The sequence below is a fragment of the Gorilla gorilla genome, chromosome 6, assembly GCF_029281585.2.
Source record: "Gorilla gorilla gorilla isolate KB3781 chromosome 6, NHGRI_mGorGor1-v2.1_pri, whole genome shotgun sequence".
Classification (NCBI taxonomy): Eukaryota; Metazoa; Chordata; class Mammalia; order Primates; family Hominidae; genus Gorilla; species Gorilla gorilla.
Window position 1 is genome coordinate 136,998,591 of NC_073230.2, and position 14,346 is coordinate 137,012,936.

At 40.3% G+C, this 14,346-nt stretch overlaps 1 protein-coding gene across 1 annotated transcript in view; it reads left to right on the forward strand.

Moving 5' to 3' along the window:
* The window catches only part of SND1 (staphylococcal nuclease and tudor domain containing 1), a 437,174-nt gene that overhangs the window by 268,285 nt on the left and 154,543 nt on the right, over window positions 1-14,346 (forward strand). The window contains exon 15 of the mRNA XM_004046157.5: window positions 9,525-9,666. Within this exon, the coding sequence (XP_004046205.1) occupies window positions 9,525-9,666 (142 nt within the window). The remainder of the gene's footprint in view (window positions 1-9,524; window positions 9,667-14,346) is intronic.

A 14,346-nucleotide genomic window follows, 5' to 3' on the forward strand; every position in this document is an offset into this window, starting at 1 on the left:
TTGATTTGCTTTATTTTGTATTCTCAATACCATATACCATGTGTAAGCTATGTTTTTAGCCCAGTCTCATGTCTCAGTTCTGAAAATGTGGAAGATGTTTATTGTAGTATTCCTATAAAAATTCATTATCATTTAATTCTTAGAAAAGTAACTCTAGAGTTGTTAAAAGTCTAAATGGCCTTTTTCTGTGTTTATCTTTACCAGTTCAAAGTAGAAATGCTACTTTTAACTATTACAATTTAATGGTGTATTTGATATAAATTGGATGTTTACGATTTGAGTAAAGTACCTGCTTTCGTAGAATATTTTAGCTGAAAATAATTGGAAGGTATACCTCCCAGTGTTAAACTCTCCTATAAACATTTTCTTCTTACAAATTGGTATTTCTGAACCACTATCTCTTATTCCTGTGTTTGAGTAGATACAATTAAGTTTCATACTAAAATAAATTTTCTTCACATCATTACTAAAGCATTCAGTCATTTCAAAAATATAGTACATTACTATACTGATGAATAATGGAAGAAGTTTATCTGTTGATTCAGCATATTCAAGAGTAGGATAGTTTTTCTCCTGAATAAAACTACAAAATCAATAGTGGATTTACTTACTTGACCTCAAAGAGATAAGACATTTTGTCTATGAAATAGTTTGTAGTTTTTTGTTTGTTTGTTTGTTAAACAAAAACGAAGGGAAATAAACCAATAAAGCAGAAGGCATGGATTGAGGAAGCAATCTGGGAAAGGTTGTGAAAAGAATTGCCAGAGTCTTGGTCAAGGGGAATCCTAGCAAGCCACCCTGCAGAGGTCAGCAGGAGGATGGAAGAACTCTTCGGAGGAAGCTCTCTAACCGGAGGGCTATCATTTACAAAGCCATGATATTATAAACACTGAGTATTGAGTTAACAAAAAATTGTAAGACTAGTGTGTTGAGAAGTTAGAGTATGGAAAAAAGGGGAAAAGGGACAGTTTCGGATGAGGTAGGGAGGCAGATTTATTCATGGAAACTTTTCTATACAGCAAGAATTATGAGCCATACCTTTCAGATAGTTCTGTGGGTTGGCAGCCCTCATCACCTGGCACCTTTGGCACTGCCTTGATGGCTGCCTCTCATCCAAGTTAGAGAAAGAGGATTGAAGACAGGAAGAAAGCAAGCTTATGTGCTTGATACTTTATCCTAACTAGGTATATTCTTATTTCCGCCCTTTTTACTTGAGGCACAGATACACCATCATCTGCACTTTCTGTGCCTAACTTATCTTAACAAAAAAAAAAAAGGATTCTCTAGAATAAGCCAAGGGCATTGTATTTTCTGTCGATGATAAAATGCAGATTTTTACCACTAAAAGGCAATGACTTCATTTCTAAAGGTTAAATTGAATGGTTCTCACAGCATAATTTCATATGGTTAAATTTGGGAAACTGAAAGTCATTCAGTAAGAGAACAATCTCTGAGCTTGTATAGAATTTTTATTTGATTGAGAATTGGGTATTACTTTATTCACATTAAGCTGTATCACATGATTTTATTTCAAGGTAGAAAAGAAATGTCAGTAGGCATATGTACTTAGTAGAACTTTTTTCCTTATTTGAACAAAATGTGTCCTCTTTATGGCCTGTGAGGATGACCTCATGCTCCATCTGATGCTTTCTTTTAGCTATTGCCCAAGAGTTTAGACTTTCTTAAGCTGCTTTTGTGGAACCAATGAGACTTTTTTTCTGTGCTTTTCTAACCCCTTGCTTTCTCATCTAAACCATTTTCTTTTTAAATTTTTTAAGTATTTTAATACACTAGTATTCAAAGTAGTGATCAAAGTAGATGATTTAAAACATAATGAATGGGTGGTTAATTTTGAACTTGATGTTCTCTCCAAACTACCTACAGATTAGTTAGGGGAAAAGTTTTCTTGAGTTAAAAATTAAAATATTGTATATTCTTCCTGTGCACATTGTTTTTATTGTGTTGGTGTATATTCTTAAAGGTATAATTTACATACAGTAAAATGTTCTCATTTTTAGCATATAATTCTGTGAGTTTTGGCAAATGTGCATTTTGAGAAACGTATATTTATGAAATCATCACCATAGTCAAGATATTAGAGCTGTTCCATTGTCCCAATTCCTCCATTCCTTTTAGAGTCAACTTCTAGTCCCTGGCAACCACTCATGTTTTTCTGTTTAACTATAGTTTAACCTTTGTCAGAATGTCATACAAATGCAGTCATGTATTTGAGATTCATACGTGTTGTTGCCCATGTCTTTTTTAGCGTAGAGTAGTATTCCATTGTGTGGTGTACTATAATTTATACCCAGTTGAGGGATATTTAGGTTATTTCCAATTTTAGTGATTATGAATAACGTCCAGACCATTATCTTTGCTTTGCCTTGCTTTGTTTTTTTTTAAAGAATGAGACAGGGTCTTACTCTGTCATCCAGGCTAGGAGTGCAGTGGTGCGCCATCACTGCTCACTGTAGCCTCGACCTCCCAGGCTTAAGCTATCCTCCCACATCAGCCTCCTGAGTAGATAAGACTACAGGTGTGCAGCACCATGCCCAGCTGATTTTCTTTTTTTTTGTTTTGTTTTGTTTTGTGAGGCAAGCTCCCACTGTGATGGCCAGGCTGGTCTCGAACTCCCGGGCTCAAGCAGTGTTTTTGCCTCAGGCAAAACATTACAGGCATGAGGCCACCATGCCTGGCTCAGACCATTTTCTGAGGGTCCCTAGTCTATTCCTCTAACATTATTTCACTTTATTTTAGTGAACTGCGGTGATTGTCTGAATGGTGCTTTGCATATTTTCATTCTAAACATAGAGATGTGTCTTCTCTTCCTAAGTATTTGCCAAGTTCTGGTTTCATTTCTCAGTATTGTACACTGTGGAAAGGAAAAAATAAATGGTGGGTAGGACCAACCAAATAAAAGTATTTGTAGATGTCTGACTTTCTTAGGGCTCCTTAAACTCTTAGATGATTTAGTTCCTTGCAAGTCTGATTGGAGAGTAATTGTTTTCTTCCATATGTTGGAGTGCTATCCTTGCACTACTTTGCCCTGGGGCTTCCTTCTTCCAGTTGGATAAGCGTACCATTCCTGCCCCCTTCGGAAACTTTGCTTAGCCAGGATATTTCTTTTAATAATTGTAATACTCTCTGTTGAGGGCGTCACTGATTGGAATGATACATCCTAAGCTCAGGGCTTTCTTCCAGCTTAATGCTCCTACAAATGTCCAAATGTCCTCTTGATTCATGCTCCCAGAACTGGAGCTCAGAGCCTGGGCTGCGGTTTCTCCTATGTTCAACATGGTGCAGGCCTGAGTGAGGTGCTTTACCAACCAAGTAAACAGTGTGAGAATCTGTAAACCACAGACAACACTTAATGATTTTCCATTTTTTAAGAGACAAGGCTAGAGTGTCACCCAGGCTAGAGTGTTGTGGCATGTTTATAGCTCTCTGCAGCCTCAAACTCCTGGGCTGAAGCAATCCTCTTGCCTTAGCCTCCCAAGCAGCTGGGACTACAGGCCCGCGCCACCATGCTTGGCTAATTTTTAAATTTTTTGTAGAGATGGGGTCTTGAACTCCTAGCCTCATGTGATACTCCCATCTCAGCCTCTCAGAGCGCTAGGATTACAGGCATGTGCCACCCTGCCCAATTATTGAAAGATAATTGATGGCCTAGCTTTAGCACCTTTTTTTTCTGTTGTAATTTTTTTGTTTGGGGGTTTGTTTTTGTCAGTGTTCTCCTCTGTGTTCACTTCATTCATGTTAAACTTGCAATTCACTGAAGTTTACGCCCTCCCTGGTCTCTCTAGTACACATCTCACCACGAAGCATTGATAACCAGCCAGGGAAGAGCAGTTTTAAATTTGAAAGTGCTTTATGGTAACACAGGAGCTCGAGGGCATTCTCAGAGTATCCTCCCCCCGCAGGGTTCCATGTATTTCAAGAGATGATCATGCTGTATAACTGGCTCTTCATCGAATCATAAACTCATTCTGTGAATTAAAATGGCACTTGGGGCCATAGCGCCCAAGATGTGGAAAGGAGGAAGAGTGTGGAGCGATAGGTGATGATTTTGCCTTGCTGATAGGAGATGTAGTTGTGATTTGTCTTCCATATAGCCACAAAAGTAATTCTCCTGGTCTGCACAACCCAGAAAAACATAGATAACGATGGCAGTGAATGATCACCATACACCATACACTTAAAATGAGAGAGCACATTTGCTTCAGTATCCTTAACGATTTGTTCTGATCTCCACACTCTTTTTTTCCTGTGTCTGTCCTCTTGTTCACAAGGATTTTGCTGCTTTAGAGCACATTTGCTTCAGTATCCTTAACGATTCGTTCTGATCTCCACACTGTTTTTTTTTTTTTCCTGTGTCTGTCCTCTTGTTCACAAGGATTTTGCTACTTTAGATTTAAGATTGGTTAGACCCAGACAGCACTGTGCCCTGGAGTCCTTTACCCTCAGGTCAGCCCTGGTGGGACCAAGCAGTACAGAGAGCTTCATAGGAAGAAACATCCTGGGATGGGCAGTAGAGCATATGCTTGCACCTCCAGGGAGGCCCATCAGGATTGATGGACTTCTTTCTAGCTGTTTCTCAAGTGCTGGTAGAATATACTTCCCCAGTAATAAGTTCTGCATGTATTTGTTTGTAGTTCATTTTCCTGTGATGTTAATCAAAGATTGTGATGATGAGAACTAATTCATGATCTTCATTATTAACAATTCCCATTTGAGTCTTGCATATGATAATCCTGAGTGGTTAATTGTTAACTAATAGGTTTAGTCTATTCCCATTTTCCCATGCTGTTTTCTGTGCTGTTATGTTTACCTCTCACCAGCCCTTTCTAGTTTCATGCCTACTATTTGGGGACTTTCATTGGAGAAATCATGGGAATCACTTTGCATACATCTAGTGCACACCGACATCCTAAACCCTGTTCCAGAATTCACAGAATTGTGATTTCTGTAGTTCAGGTCCTCTAGGAAGCAGGTGACCTGGCTGTCTGGGGTGATGGTCTTTCAGACACTTCTATCCTGTGCCTGCTGTACAAGGATTCTGCTTCCTCTGCTCTCCCACCTACCTACCCAAATCTCCCATTCTCCCAAGCCTGGGAATTCATCATACTAAATTATTTTAAACATGTATTTGTATACACAGCAAGGTACTTTATAGAGATAAGTTCCAATCTAACTGCTGAAGGGGATATCTTATAGCCATAGATAGATGTACCCACATTTGGAAGAGATGTGGCCTGACAAGCCAGAAGTCAGGGCAGAGTGAGAGTTTATAATTAAGGTCTTTTTATAACCTTTGCTTCTCTGCTTCCCTCTAAGGGTCATCCTGCCATTCTGGAGGGTCATTCAGAACCCTGTTCCTCTAAGTTTGAGATATAGATACTAACATCCTTTGAAATGAAGTCACCCCAGGCACATTTGTTGCATCATTACTTTCTCAATTTCAAGGTGCATTGAGGAGGCAGAAACATTTCTTAAAGAGATGCCATCCACAATAGCAGGTTAAATGTAGCTAATGCAATCTTAAATTAGCTTTTCTAAGAGTACAGGAAAATACTTATGTATAGTTTGTTGTAGAGCACAGGTAATGTGAAAACTTCCAGTGCAACAACAACAAAAAAAGACTTCTCTTGTCAGAAATCCAGTTGCTTCCTGATTATTTACACCAGTGGAGGGGAATATTGGTGTAGATAACAGAAAACCACAACTAATTTATTTACTTGATTTCTCAAAGCTATGAGCCAACATAGTGGCAGAAAACTGGCAAATAGAATCCCAGACCTTATGTAAGGAAGCAATAGCAATGAAAACTGAGAGTGAAAGCCTTAGCATATAGATACATAAGCAGAAATATTTGATATTACCTTGAAATGAGCATTCTGTGTAACAAGTCCTGTAGTTGTTATCTCTTTAAATCTAAGGTCTTAAATCTTTATTTATATATATGGTTTTGGGTGTTTCTTTTTTTTTTTTTTGAGATGGAGTTTCACTCTTGTCACCCAGGCTTAAGTGCAACGGCATGATTGGGCTCACTGCAACCTCCGCCTCCCAGGTTCAAGCGATTCTCCTGCCTCAGCCTCCCAAGTAGCTGGGATTACAGGCACACCCTGCTACACCCGACTAATTTTTGTATTTTTAGGGTTTCACCATGTTGGCCAGGCTGGTCTCGAACTCGTGATCTCAGATGATCCTCCTGCCTCCGCGTCCCAAAGTGCTGGGATTACAGCCATGAGCCATCACGCCCGGCCAGGTCTTTTTTTCTTTTTTCTTTTTTTTTTTTTAAGAGAGAAAATATCTGTCTCCCGGCTCTTATTAACCCTGGAAATGTGTCTAAGAGACTGAAGCACATTGCTGCTTGCACTCTCTCTTTGGAAGGCAAATTACTTAACTGAATTCTGTCAATTTTATATTGTTATAATCAGAATTTCTAAAATAAATAATTTCCATAACTAAATTACCAGGGAGGATTTATAGCTACATCACCTGAGGAAACGTGCCAGTCTTCCTAACCAGTGTTTTCATTTGAGCCACTGAAACAAATATTAAAAGATTTCAAGAATGTTTGAAAAGGAGCATGCCAAGCAAAAAAATGCTTGAGATGACAAGGAAAGACATACACTTTTGTGTGGCTGTGACTGAGATATGAAAGTGCCGACATCTTTGGGTTCTTATAATCAATTTAATTGACTTTATAAGAACTTAATATTCTGTCAGCTTGGATGAAATATCCATCTTTCCTCTTAATGACTGGTCCACAGGCATATCACCTCATCCAAGCCTTCGAAATACTTGCCTCAAGAATATGGGGAACTCCATGTTCTTACCTTCTAATTTTTATCTGGAAATAAACATGGCCAGTTCTGATGAGGTTTTAAAATTTTCTGTATGCCTTTGATTTTCTTTTTCTTTTTTTTTTTTTTTTTTTTGTCGGAGTCTCGTGCTATCACCCAGGCTGGAGTGCAGTGGCACAATCTTGGCTCACTGCAAGCTCCGCCTCTCAGGTCCATACCATTCTCCTGCCTCAGCTTCCCAAGTAGCTGGGACTACAGGTGCCCACCACCACACCCAGCTGTTTTGTTGTTGTTGTTGTTGTACTTTTAGTAGAGACGGGGTTTCACCACGTTAGCCAGGATACTCTTGATCTCCTGACCTCGTGATTCGCCTGCCTCAGCCTCCCAAAGTGCTGAGATTACAGGCATGAGCCACCACGCCCAGCCTGATTTTCATAGTTGGCTTTCACTTCTGATCTTTGCCATAATCAATGACATGTCATCCTCTTGGCTATCTTCCCATTTGTCATTTCTGGAATAGAGCTGTTGAGTTGTGCATTGAGACTTAGGAGGAGTCAGGAACATGTATTGATTTTTATGACATGGGTAGCACTAAGGTCCCTTTGAGGCTCCTTGATTATTCTCAGTCTGAGTAGGTTTCTCTCTTTATAAAGTAGGTAAGAGTTTAGCAAAAAAGGAAGAGAGGGTGCTGCAACCTCCTTGTTAGTTTAAACATGAAAGGCATGCCTGTGTGTGTGCCATTGTTATTCCTATAAGCATTTTTTCCAGATAACTACATCCAAAGGATAGTGATGAGCAGAAGTCTATTTCTGAAAAATATAATTTGCTCTGATCTTGAGGAAAAAGGCCTTCTCTTCTGAGGTGTTAGGTTGCCTCATGATTTGCGATAATCAATTTGATAATTGTTGTTGACTTACTGGTTCAGCTCATGAATAGTGTCCCAGATTTAGACTAGTATGGCACAAGGATTTTAATCAAGTAGTGCTTTCTTTCCCATGGAGCATTTATCTTGTTTGACTGTTCTGGACTTCAGCCAGCTGCCAGACAGGCATTTTTCACGTGTATATGTGTAGGAGAATGTGTTGCTTAAGTGTTCAATGGGGAAGTTTCCAACCCCCTAAAGCTCATGGTTACCTTGCCTTTTACCACTGTACTGTTAGAGACACTGAGAATGGATCACTGTCTCTTTTTCTCTAAGAATCTGTTTGATGGGAAGCATGAATCTTCGTTACTATGAATACTGTTTTCATCCCAGCCTACCTCACTGCTTCTGAATGAGAGGAGCCCCTTTGGCTGCTCTGAAAACTCTTGAAATACTTGATGGCTTGTTATGTTTTCATTATCTAATGTGCATTAATTTAAATAAAATAGCTCTGTTATTAGAAGAAGAGTCAAAAAGGAAAAGCTTGGCTGGGTGCAGACTGCTTGTGTCACAGAAGTCAGGAAAGTTTGCAGAACTTGGTGTCCTCAGAGGGAGTTTTCAGTTCTGCTGGCTGGGCTGAAAACCTGAAACTCTAAAATCCAGTGACTATTCCCCTAGCATATACGATGTGATATTTTGATGCTTGCTTACTCTATCACCTGTTTAATTAGCTTGAGAGACTGAAAGGATTTGAAGGCCCTTCGCATCTATGTGACTGAGTTCTGAGAGTCGAAATGTCCATGATTTGGCACTCTGGAGGATAGAGCACACAGACTTTGTGTTGATGCACCAAAAAAGGTTTTTAAACTGCTATTCCGTTTTATGTGTTTTTATTATTTCTATAATGATTCCTGCTGACATGAAGTGGTATTTGTCTCCATTGACCACATCCTGCTGTTCTAGATTTCCCTGGGTAGGAACAGTATGCCCCAGGTATCATCTCATCCCCAAAATGAACATAGAGCAGGAGTTGCTGTACTAGTGCCTGGAGAAGGCTGGCCACTTCTCAAGGTTAAGAAACTGTGAGCTCTGAATCTTACATAACCTATTTAAAGATAAACTACTTTTGGCTTCCTGGGACAGGGTTACAGGGACTATGTGAGATAGCCTAGGCATCGCTTTTTTTTTTTTTAATGAATATTAAAGGTTAAATGGAAGGTTAGTACTGGTCTTCTTACCTCAACTTTTTTTTCTTTCTTTTTTTTTTTTTTTTGAGAAAGAGTTTCGCTCTTGTTGCCCAGGTTGGAGTGCAAATGGCATGATTTCACCTCACTGCAACCTCCGCCTCCCAGGTTCAAGCAATTCTCCTGCCTCAGCCTCCCAAGTAGCTGGGATTACAGGCATGTGCTACCATGCCCGGCTAATATTTTTCTATTTTTAGTAGAGACAGGATTTTGCCATGTTGGCCAGGATGGTTTCAAACCCCTGACCTCAGGTGATCCATCCACCTCGGCCTCCCAAAGTGCTGGGATTGCATGCGTGAGCCACTGCGCCTGGCACCTCAATTTTATGTTAAAGGAAAATGAGCTCTTCTTGCCCCAGAGAACTCTGGTGTGAAAGTCTCATTTTCCAAGCACCCTTGTAACTGAGTATTTAAGTTAATCTGGAAACTGTCGATTAACTATATTTCTTCTACTGAGGCCTCATGGGTATCATGTCTATGTCTTGGTTTCAGAAATGTCTATAAATAGGGTTATTTGCTTAGCTTCCTGCCAAACTTTTTGTCCTAGACTATAAAGAAAGAAATGTTGGGTTTTATTACTTTTCAGTTACTCTTTTCCTCTTTTCTCCATCAGGATACCCAAAAAGCAAAGCAGTTCCTGCCTTTTCTTCAGCGGGCAGGTCGTTCTGAAGCTGTGGTGGAATACGTCTTCAGTGGTTCTCGTCTCAAACTCTATTTGCCAAAGGAAACTTGCCTTATCACCTTCTTGCTTGCAGGTAAGTCTTATGTGTTACATGTTACTCTGAGCTCAGAAGTCATCCCTGGAAACCACATACCCTCCTTTCCCCCTGTGTTCTAGATAGGCCCTAGAGCCCACCAGCATGCTCTTCCTCTCTGGTTGGGATATGCAAACACAGTTTCTAGATTGGATCCTCCTGTCCCTGCAGACCCAGCACTGCACCCCCTTTCTGCTCCTCATTTCTACCAAGCACAGGATTTAGGAGTAGAGCAACTTGCAAGCACGCAGCCCTTATAGAGCTAGAGCAAAGGAAGTTCCAGACTAGGAAAATACCAGCCATGGAATTCTCAGAGTTGGCCTTCATTACCCACTTGAAACAGACTGCCCATGCCATGTTAGTTGTGGGGAGGCCTCAGAGGAGCCAAGACACTCTTCCCCTAAAGCTCCCCAAGCAGTGCCCTTTGTCTCCCTTTCATTCTTTTCAAATGCCATTAAGATCCCAGTCCTTTATGAAACCCCAGCCATGACGTTGCTTTCACACGCTCTTCCCACGTCGATAGTATTTCTTGTTGTGCTAAGGTTGACGTGCTAAGGCAAAGATGCTCCTTTCTTTGCTGACTTAATGTGTGTCTTACCCTATCTTTTCTGGTAGCTTAATATTTCACAAGCCAGAAGGCTATGTATAAACTGTGCTCTTTGAGCAATTTACATTTATGCATTCAAGGAACAAACTGCTTCATTTCTTTGCTGCTGGCAAATAATAGTTATTTATTTCCAGTTGGTACTTCACAGAGACTGCAGTCTTTGAGGGAAAGCTGTCATTTTTCTTCCACCACCACCCCCACCCCGCCCAGCCACCCTTGCACACACAAACATTCATTCACTTGCAAAAGACATATCCCGCCGTGGTCCCCAGATGCACATGGTCCCCACCTTGCCTTTTTTGTTAGTGTCCTGTTGTCTCAGCACTTCTTACATTGAATTATTGAATAGAATTTGCTATGGGGAAAGAGAAACGGGAGTCATGCTTGCTGCCTCCTGCCAGATCGCCTTGGCCTCCTTTTCCTAGAAGGCACAGGTAGTTTCTTGTCTGGATAAGGGTCTCCCTCAGGCCCCAACTAAATGGATTGAGTTATGAGAGATAAATCACTCCCTGAACACATGACCATGGAGCTCACTGCTGCTGCTCGGCTGTCACTTCTCATTGTGGCTCTTGTGCATACTCTTATGAACTTGATCACTGCACAGCTCTGCAGGCCTTCTGAAGGGACTCATTGAAGTGTGACACCAAGCTCAGGGCAGCTACGCAAAAGAAGAGATGCAAAAAAATTCATACCTTATTGGAGGGCTGTGGTTTTATTTTTGCTAATGTGAGTTATGGTAAACTGAAGGGCATTGTGGCAGTGTGTGAGAGAGTCCTTTTATGCAGCCATTTGTACCTTTTTACCAAGGTTTCTATACCCATGAAGTTTCTTGGTAGTGAACTTTTGCTAGAGAGTTGGAGGCACAGGCATATCCAGGTTTATTGCACTTCTTTTTATTGCGCTTCAGATATTGCATTTTTTTTATAGATAGGAGGATTGTGACAACCCTCTGTTAAGCAAGTATGTCAGTGCCATTTCTCCAGCAGCATGTGTCTGTCACATTTGGTAATTTTCACATTTCAAACTTTATTATTATTATATCTGTTATGATGATCTGTGACCAGTGATGTTCGATGTTATTATTTCAATTGTTTCGGGTCGCCATGAACCACAGTCATATAAGATGGTAAACTTAATTGATAAATGTTGTATGTGTTCTGACTGCTCCACCCATTGAATGATAAGAAAACCAAACAAAGCTGGGTGCAGTGGTGCATGCCTGTACTCCCAGCTACTCAGCAGGCTGAGCCCAGGAGTTGCAGATCAGCCTGGGCAACATAATGAGACCCTGTCTCAAAATAGAAAAGAAATTGAAGCAGCCTTATTGCTTATATGGAAAAATTTTAGTGGTCTGGATAGAAGATCAAACCAGTCACAATATTTCCTTAAGCCAAAGTCTAATCCAGAGAAAGACCTCTGGATTTGACTCTCCTCAATTCTGTGAACACTGAGAGGTAAAGAAGCTGCAGAAGAAAAATTTGAAGCTGTTAGAGGTTGGTTCATGAGGTTTAAGGAGAGAAGCCATCTTCATAACGTAAAAGTACAGGGTGAAGCAGCAAGTGCTGATGTAGAAGCTGCAACAAGTTATTCAGAAGATCCAGCTAAAATCACTGGTGAAGGTGGCTACACCAAACACCAGATTTTCAATGTAGATGAAACAGCCTTCTACTGGAAGAAGATGCCATTCCAGGATTTTGGTAGCTAGAGAGAAGTCAGTGCCTGCCTTCTGAGTTTCAAAAGACAGGTTGACTCTGTTGTTAAGACCTTATGCAGCTGGTGACTTTAAGTTAAAGCCATTGCTCATTGACCATTCCAAAAAACCTAAGGCTCTTAAGAATGATGCTAAATCTACTCTGCCTGTGCTCTGTAAAAGGAACAGCAAAGCCTGTATGACAGCACATCTGGTGACAGCCTGGTTTATGGAATATTTTAAGCCCTTTGTTGAGACCTACTGCTCAGAAAAAAAAAGATTTTTTTGCAAAATATTACTGCTCATTCACAGTTCTGCAGCTAGCTGGTCACCCAAGAGCTCTGAAAGAGTTGTACAAGAAGATTGTACATGCCTGCTAACATAGCATTCATTCTGCAATCCATGTATCAAGGAGTAATTTTGATTTTCAAACCTTACTATTTAAGAAATATGTTTTGTAAGCCTAAAGCTGCCATAAATAATGATTCTTCTGATGGATCTGGGAAGCAAATTGAAAACTTTCTGGAATGGATTCACCACTTTAAATGCCATTGAGAACATTTGTGATTCATGGGAGGAGGTTGAAACAGCAACCAGCATAAACAGGGATTTGAAGGAAGTTGATTCCAAGCCTCGTGGTTGACTTTGAAGAGTTCAAGACTTCAATGGAGGAAGTAACTGCAGATATGATAGAAATAGCAAAAGAACTAGAATTAGAAGTAGAGCCTGGGGATAAAACTGAGTTACTGAAATCTCATGAGAAGAATTTGAACAGATGAAGAGTTGCATCTTATAAATGAGCAAAGAAAGTTATTTCGTGAAATGGAATCTAGTCCTGGCAAAGATGCTGTGAACATTGCAGAAATGACAACAAAGGATTCAGAATATTACCTAAACTTGATGAAACAGCATCAGGGTTTGAGAGAATGGACTCTAATTTTGAAAGAAGTTCTACAGTGAATGAAATGCTATCCCACAGCATTCCATGCTACAGAGAAACACTTTGTGAAAAGAAGAGCCAGTTGATGGAACAAACCTCATTGTTTTTTTTGCCACAGCCACCACCTCCATCAGCAACCACCACCCTGATCAGTCAGCAGCCACAAACATGGAAGCAAGACCCTCCAGCAGCAAAAAGATTATGATGCACTGAAGGCTCAGATGATCATTAGCATTTTTTAACAATAAAGTGCTTTTATTAAACTACAGTATAGGGTGAACACTTTTATATGCCCTGGGAAACTAAAAATTTGTGTGACTTGCTGTATTGCAATATTCACTTCATTGCAGTGGTCTGGAACTAAACTTGCAGTATCTCTGAGGTATGCCTGTATATATTCATCTCATCCTCTGCTCTGTAGCATCTCATCTTCTGCTCTGAGAAAGAAAAGCATCCTTTTGGCAATGTAGAGCTTTATCCCAGAGGTAAAAAAGAGAAACAGTATTATTCTTCCTGGGAAACATGGCCACAAATGTATAGGGGAAAGAGAACATTGAAGTTTTGTCTTTTAAGCTCTAAACTACCTGAATGGAGCCAGCTCAGAGCACAGACCATCTTGGCTGGAGTTTTCCTGCAGAATTCTTCTAGTTTTACGTTGCTTAGACACAAGCAGTCTGATCACTCGACTCTGCATCAGCCAGTTCCTGTGTGTATTTGGCATTATTTTAAGCTTAGCAATTCAAAAGGCATTGCCTGAGTTAACTTACATTGTGAAAGATAGATTACACAGAAGCAAATACGTGATAAAAATATAAGCCTTTTACATTTTTCTCCTGCCATAGTGTGTGCTGTTATATTATGCATCTTTTGGTTTCTTCAGAAACCTGGCAAGAATACAGGACAGGGAAAAGTCTTAAGAGAAAGCAGATCTCAGTTTGCATCATGGCTCTACTGTGTATAAGCAGGTGACTTTAACAGGGTTATTTACTCTCTTCAAGCCTCAGTTTACACATCAATTATAACTGGGAATTGTTTCCTACCTCATGATTGTCGCAGTTTAATGAGTTGACTCTGAAACAAGCCCCTTATTAAGCAGATCATCAATAAATATGATGCTTCCCCTTGCAAAGAGTTAGTGTTTTTATAACTAGAGTTTACCTTGCCCCTCAATTTGGAGTGGCATGATTGTGCAGCATGTGTGCACATAGCTATGGCTCTACCATAGAAATTGTGACCTACCCATTACTGGAAATAAATCAAGAAAAGGAGCTATGCCAGCCTTCTTCTGACTAAGCTTGCTGGAAGGAAGGCTCCTGGCTTTTCCCTCTGAGACTTTGGAGCAAGGAACTCTGCACTGTCCTAAAACACCATCCCAAAGAATACACAAGTAAGACACAGTCCTAGGTCTCAGGAAACACCCAAGGGAATGCAGACATGTAAACA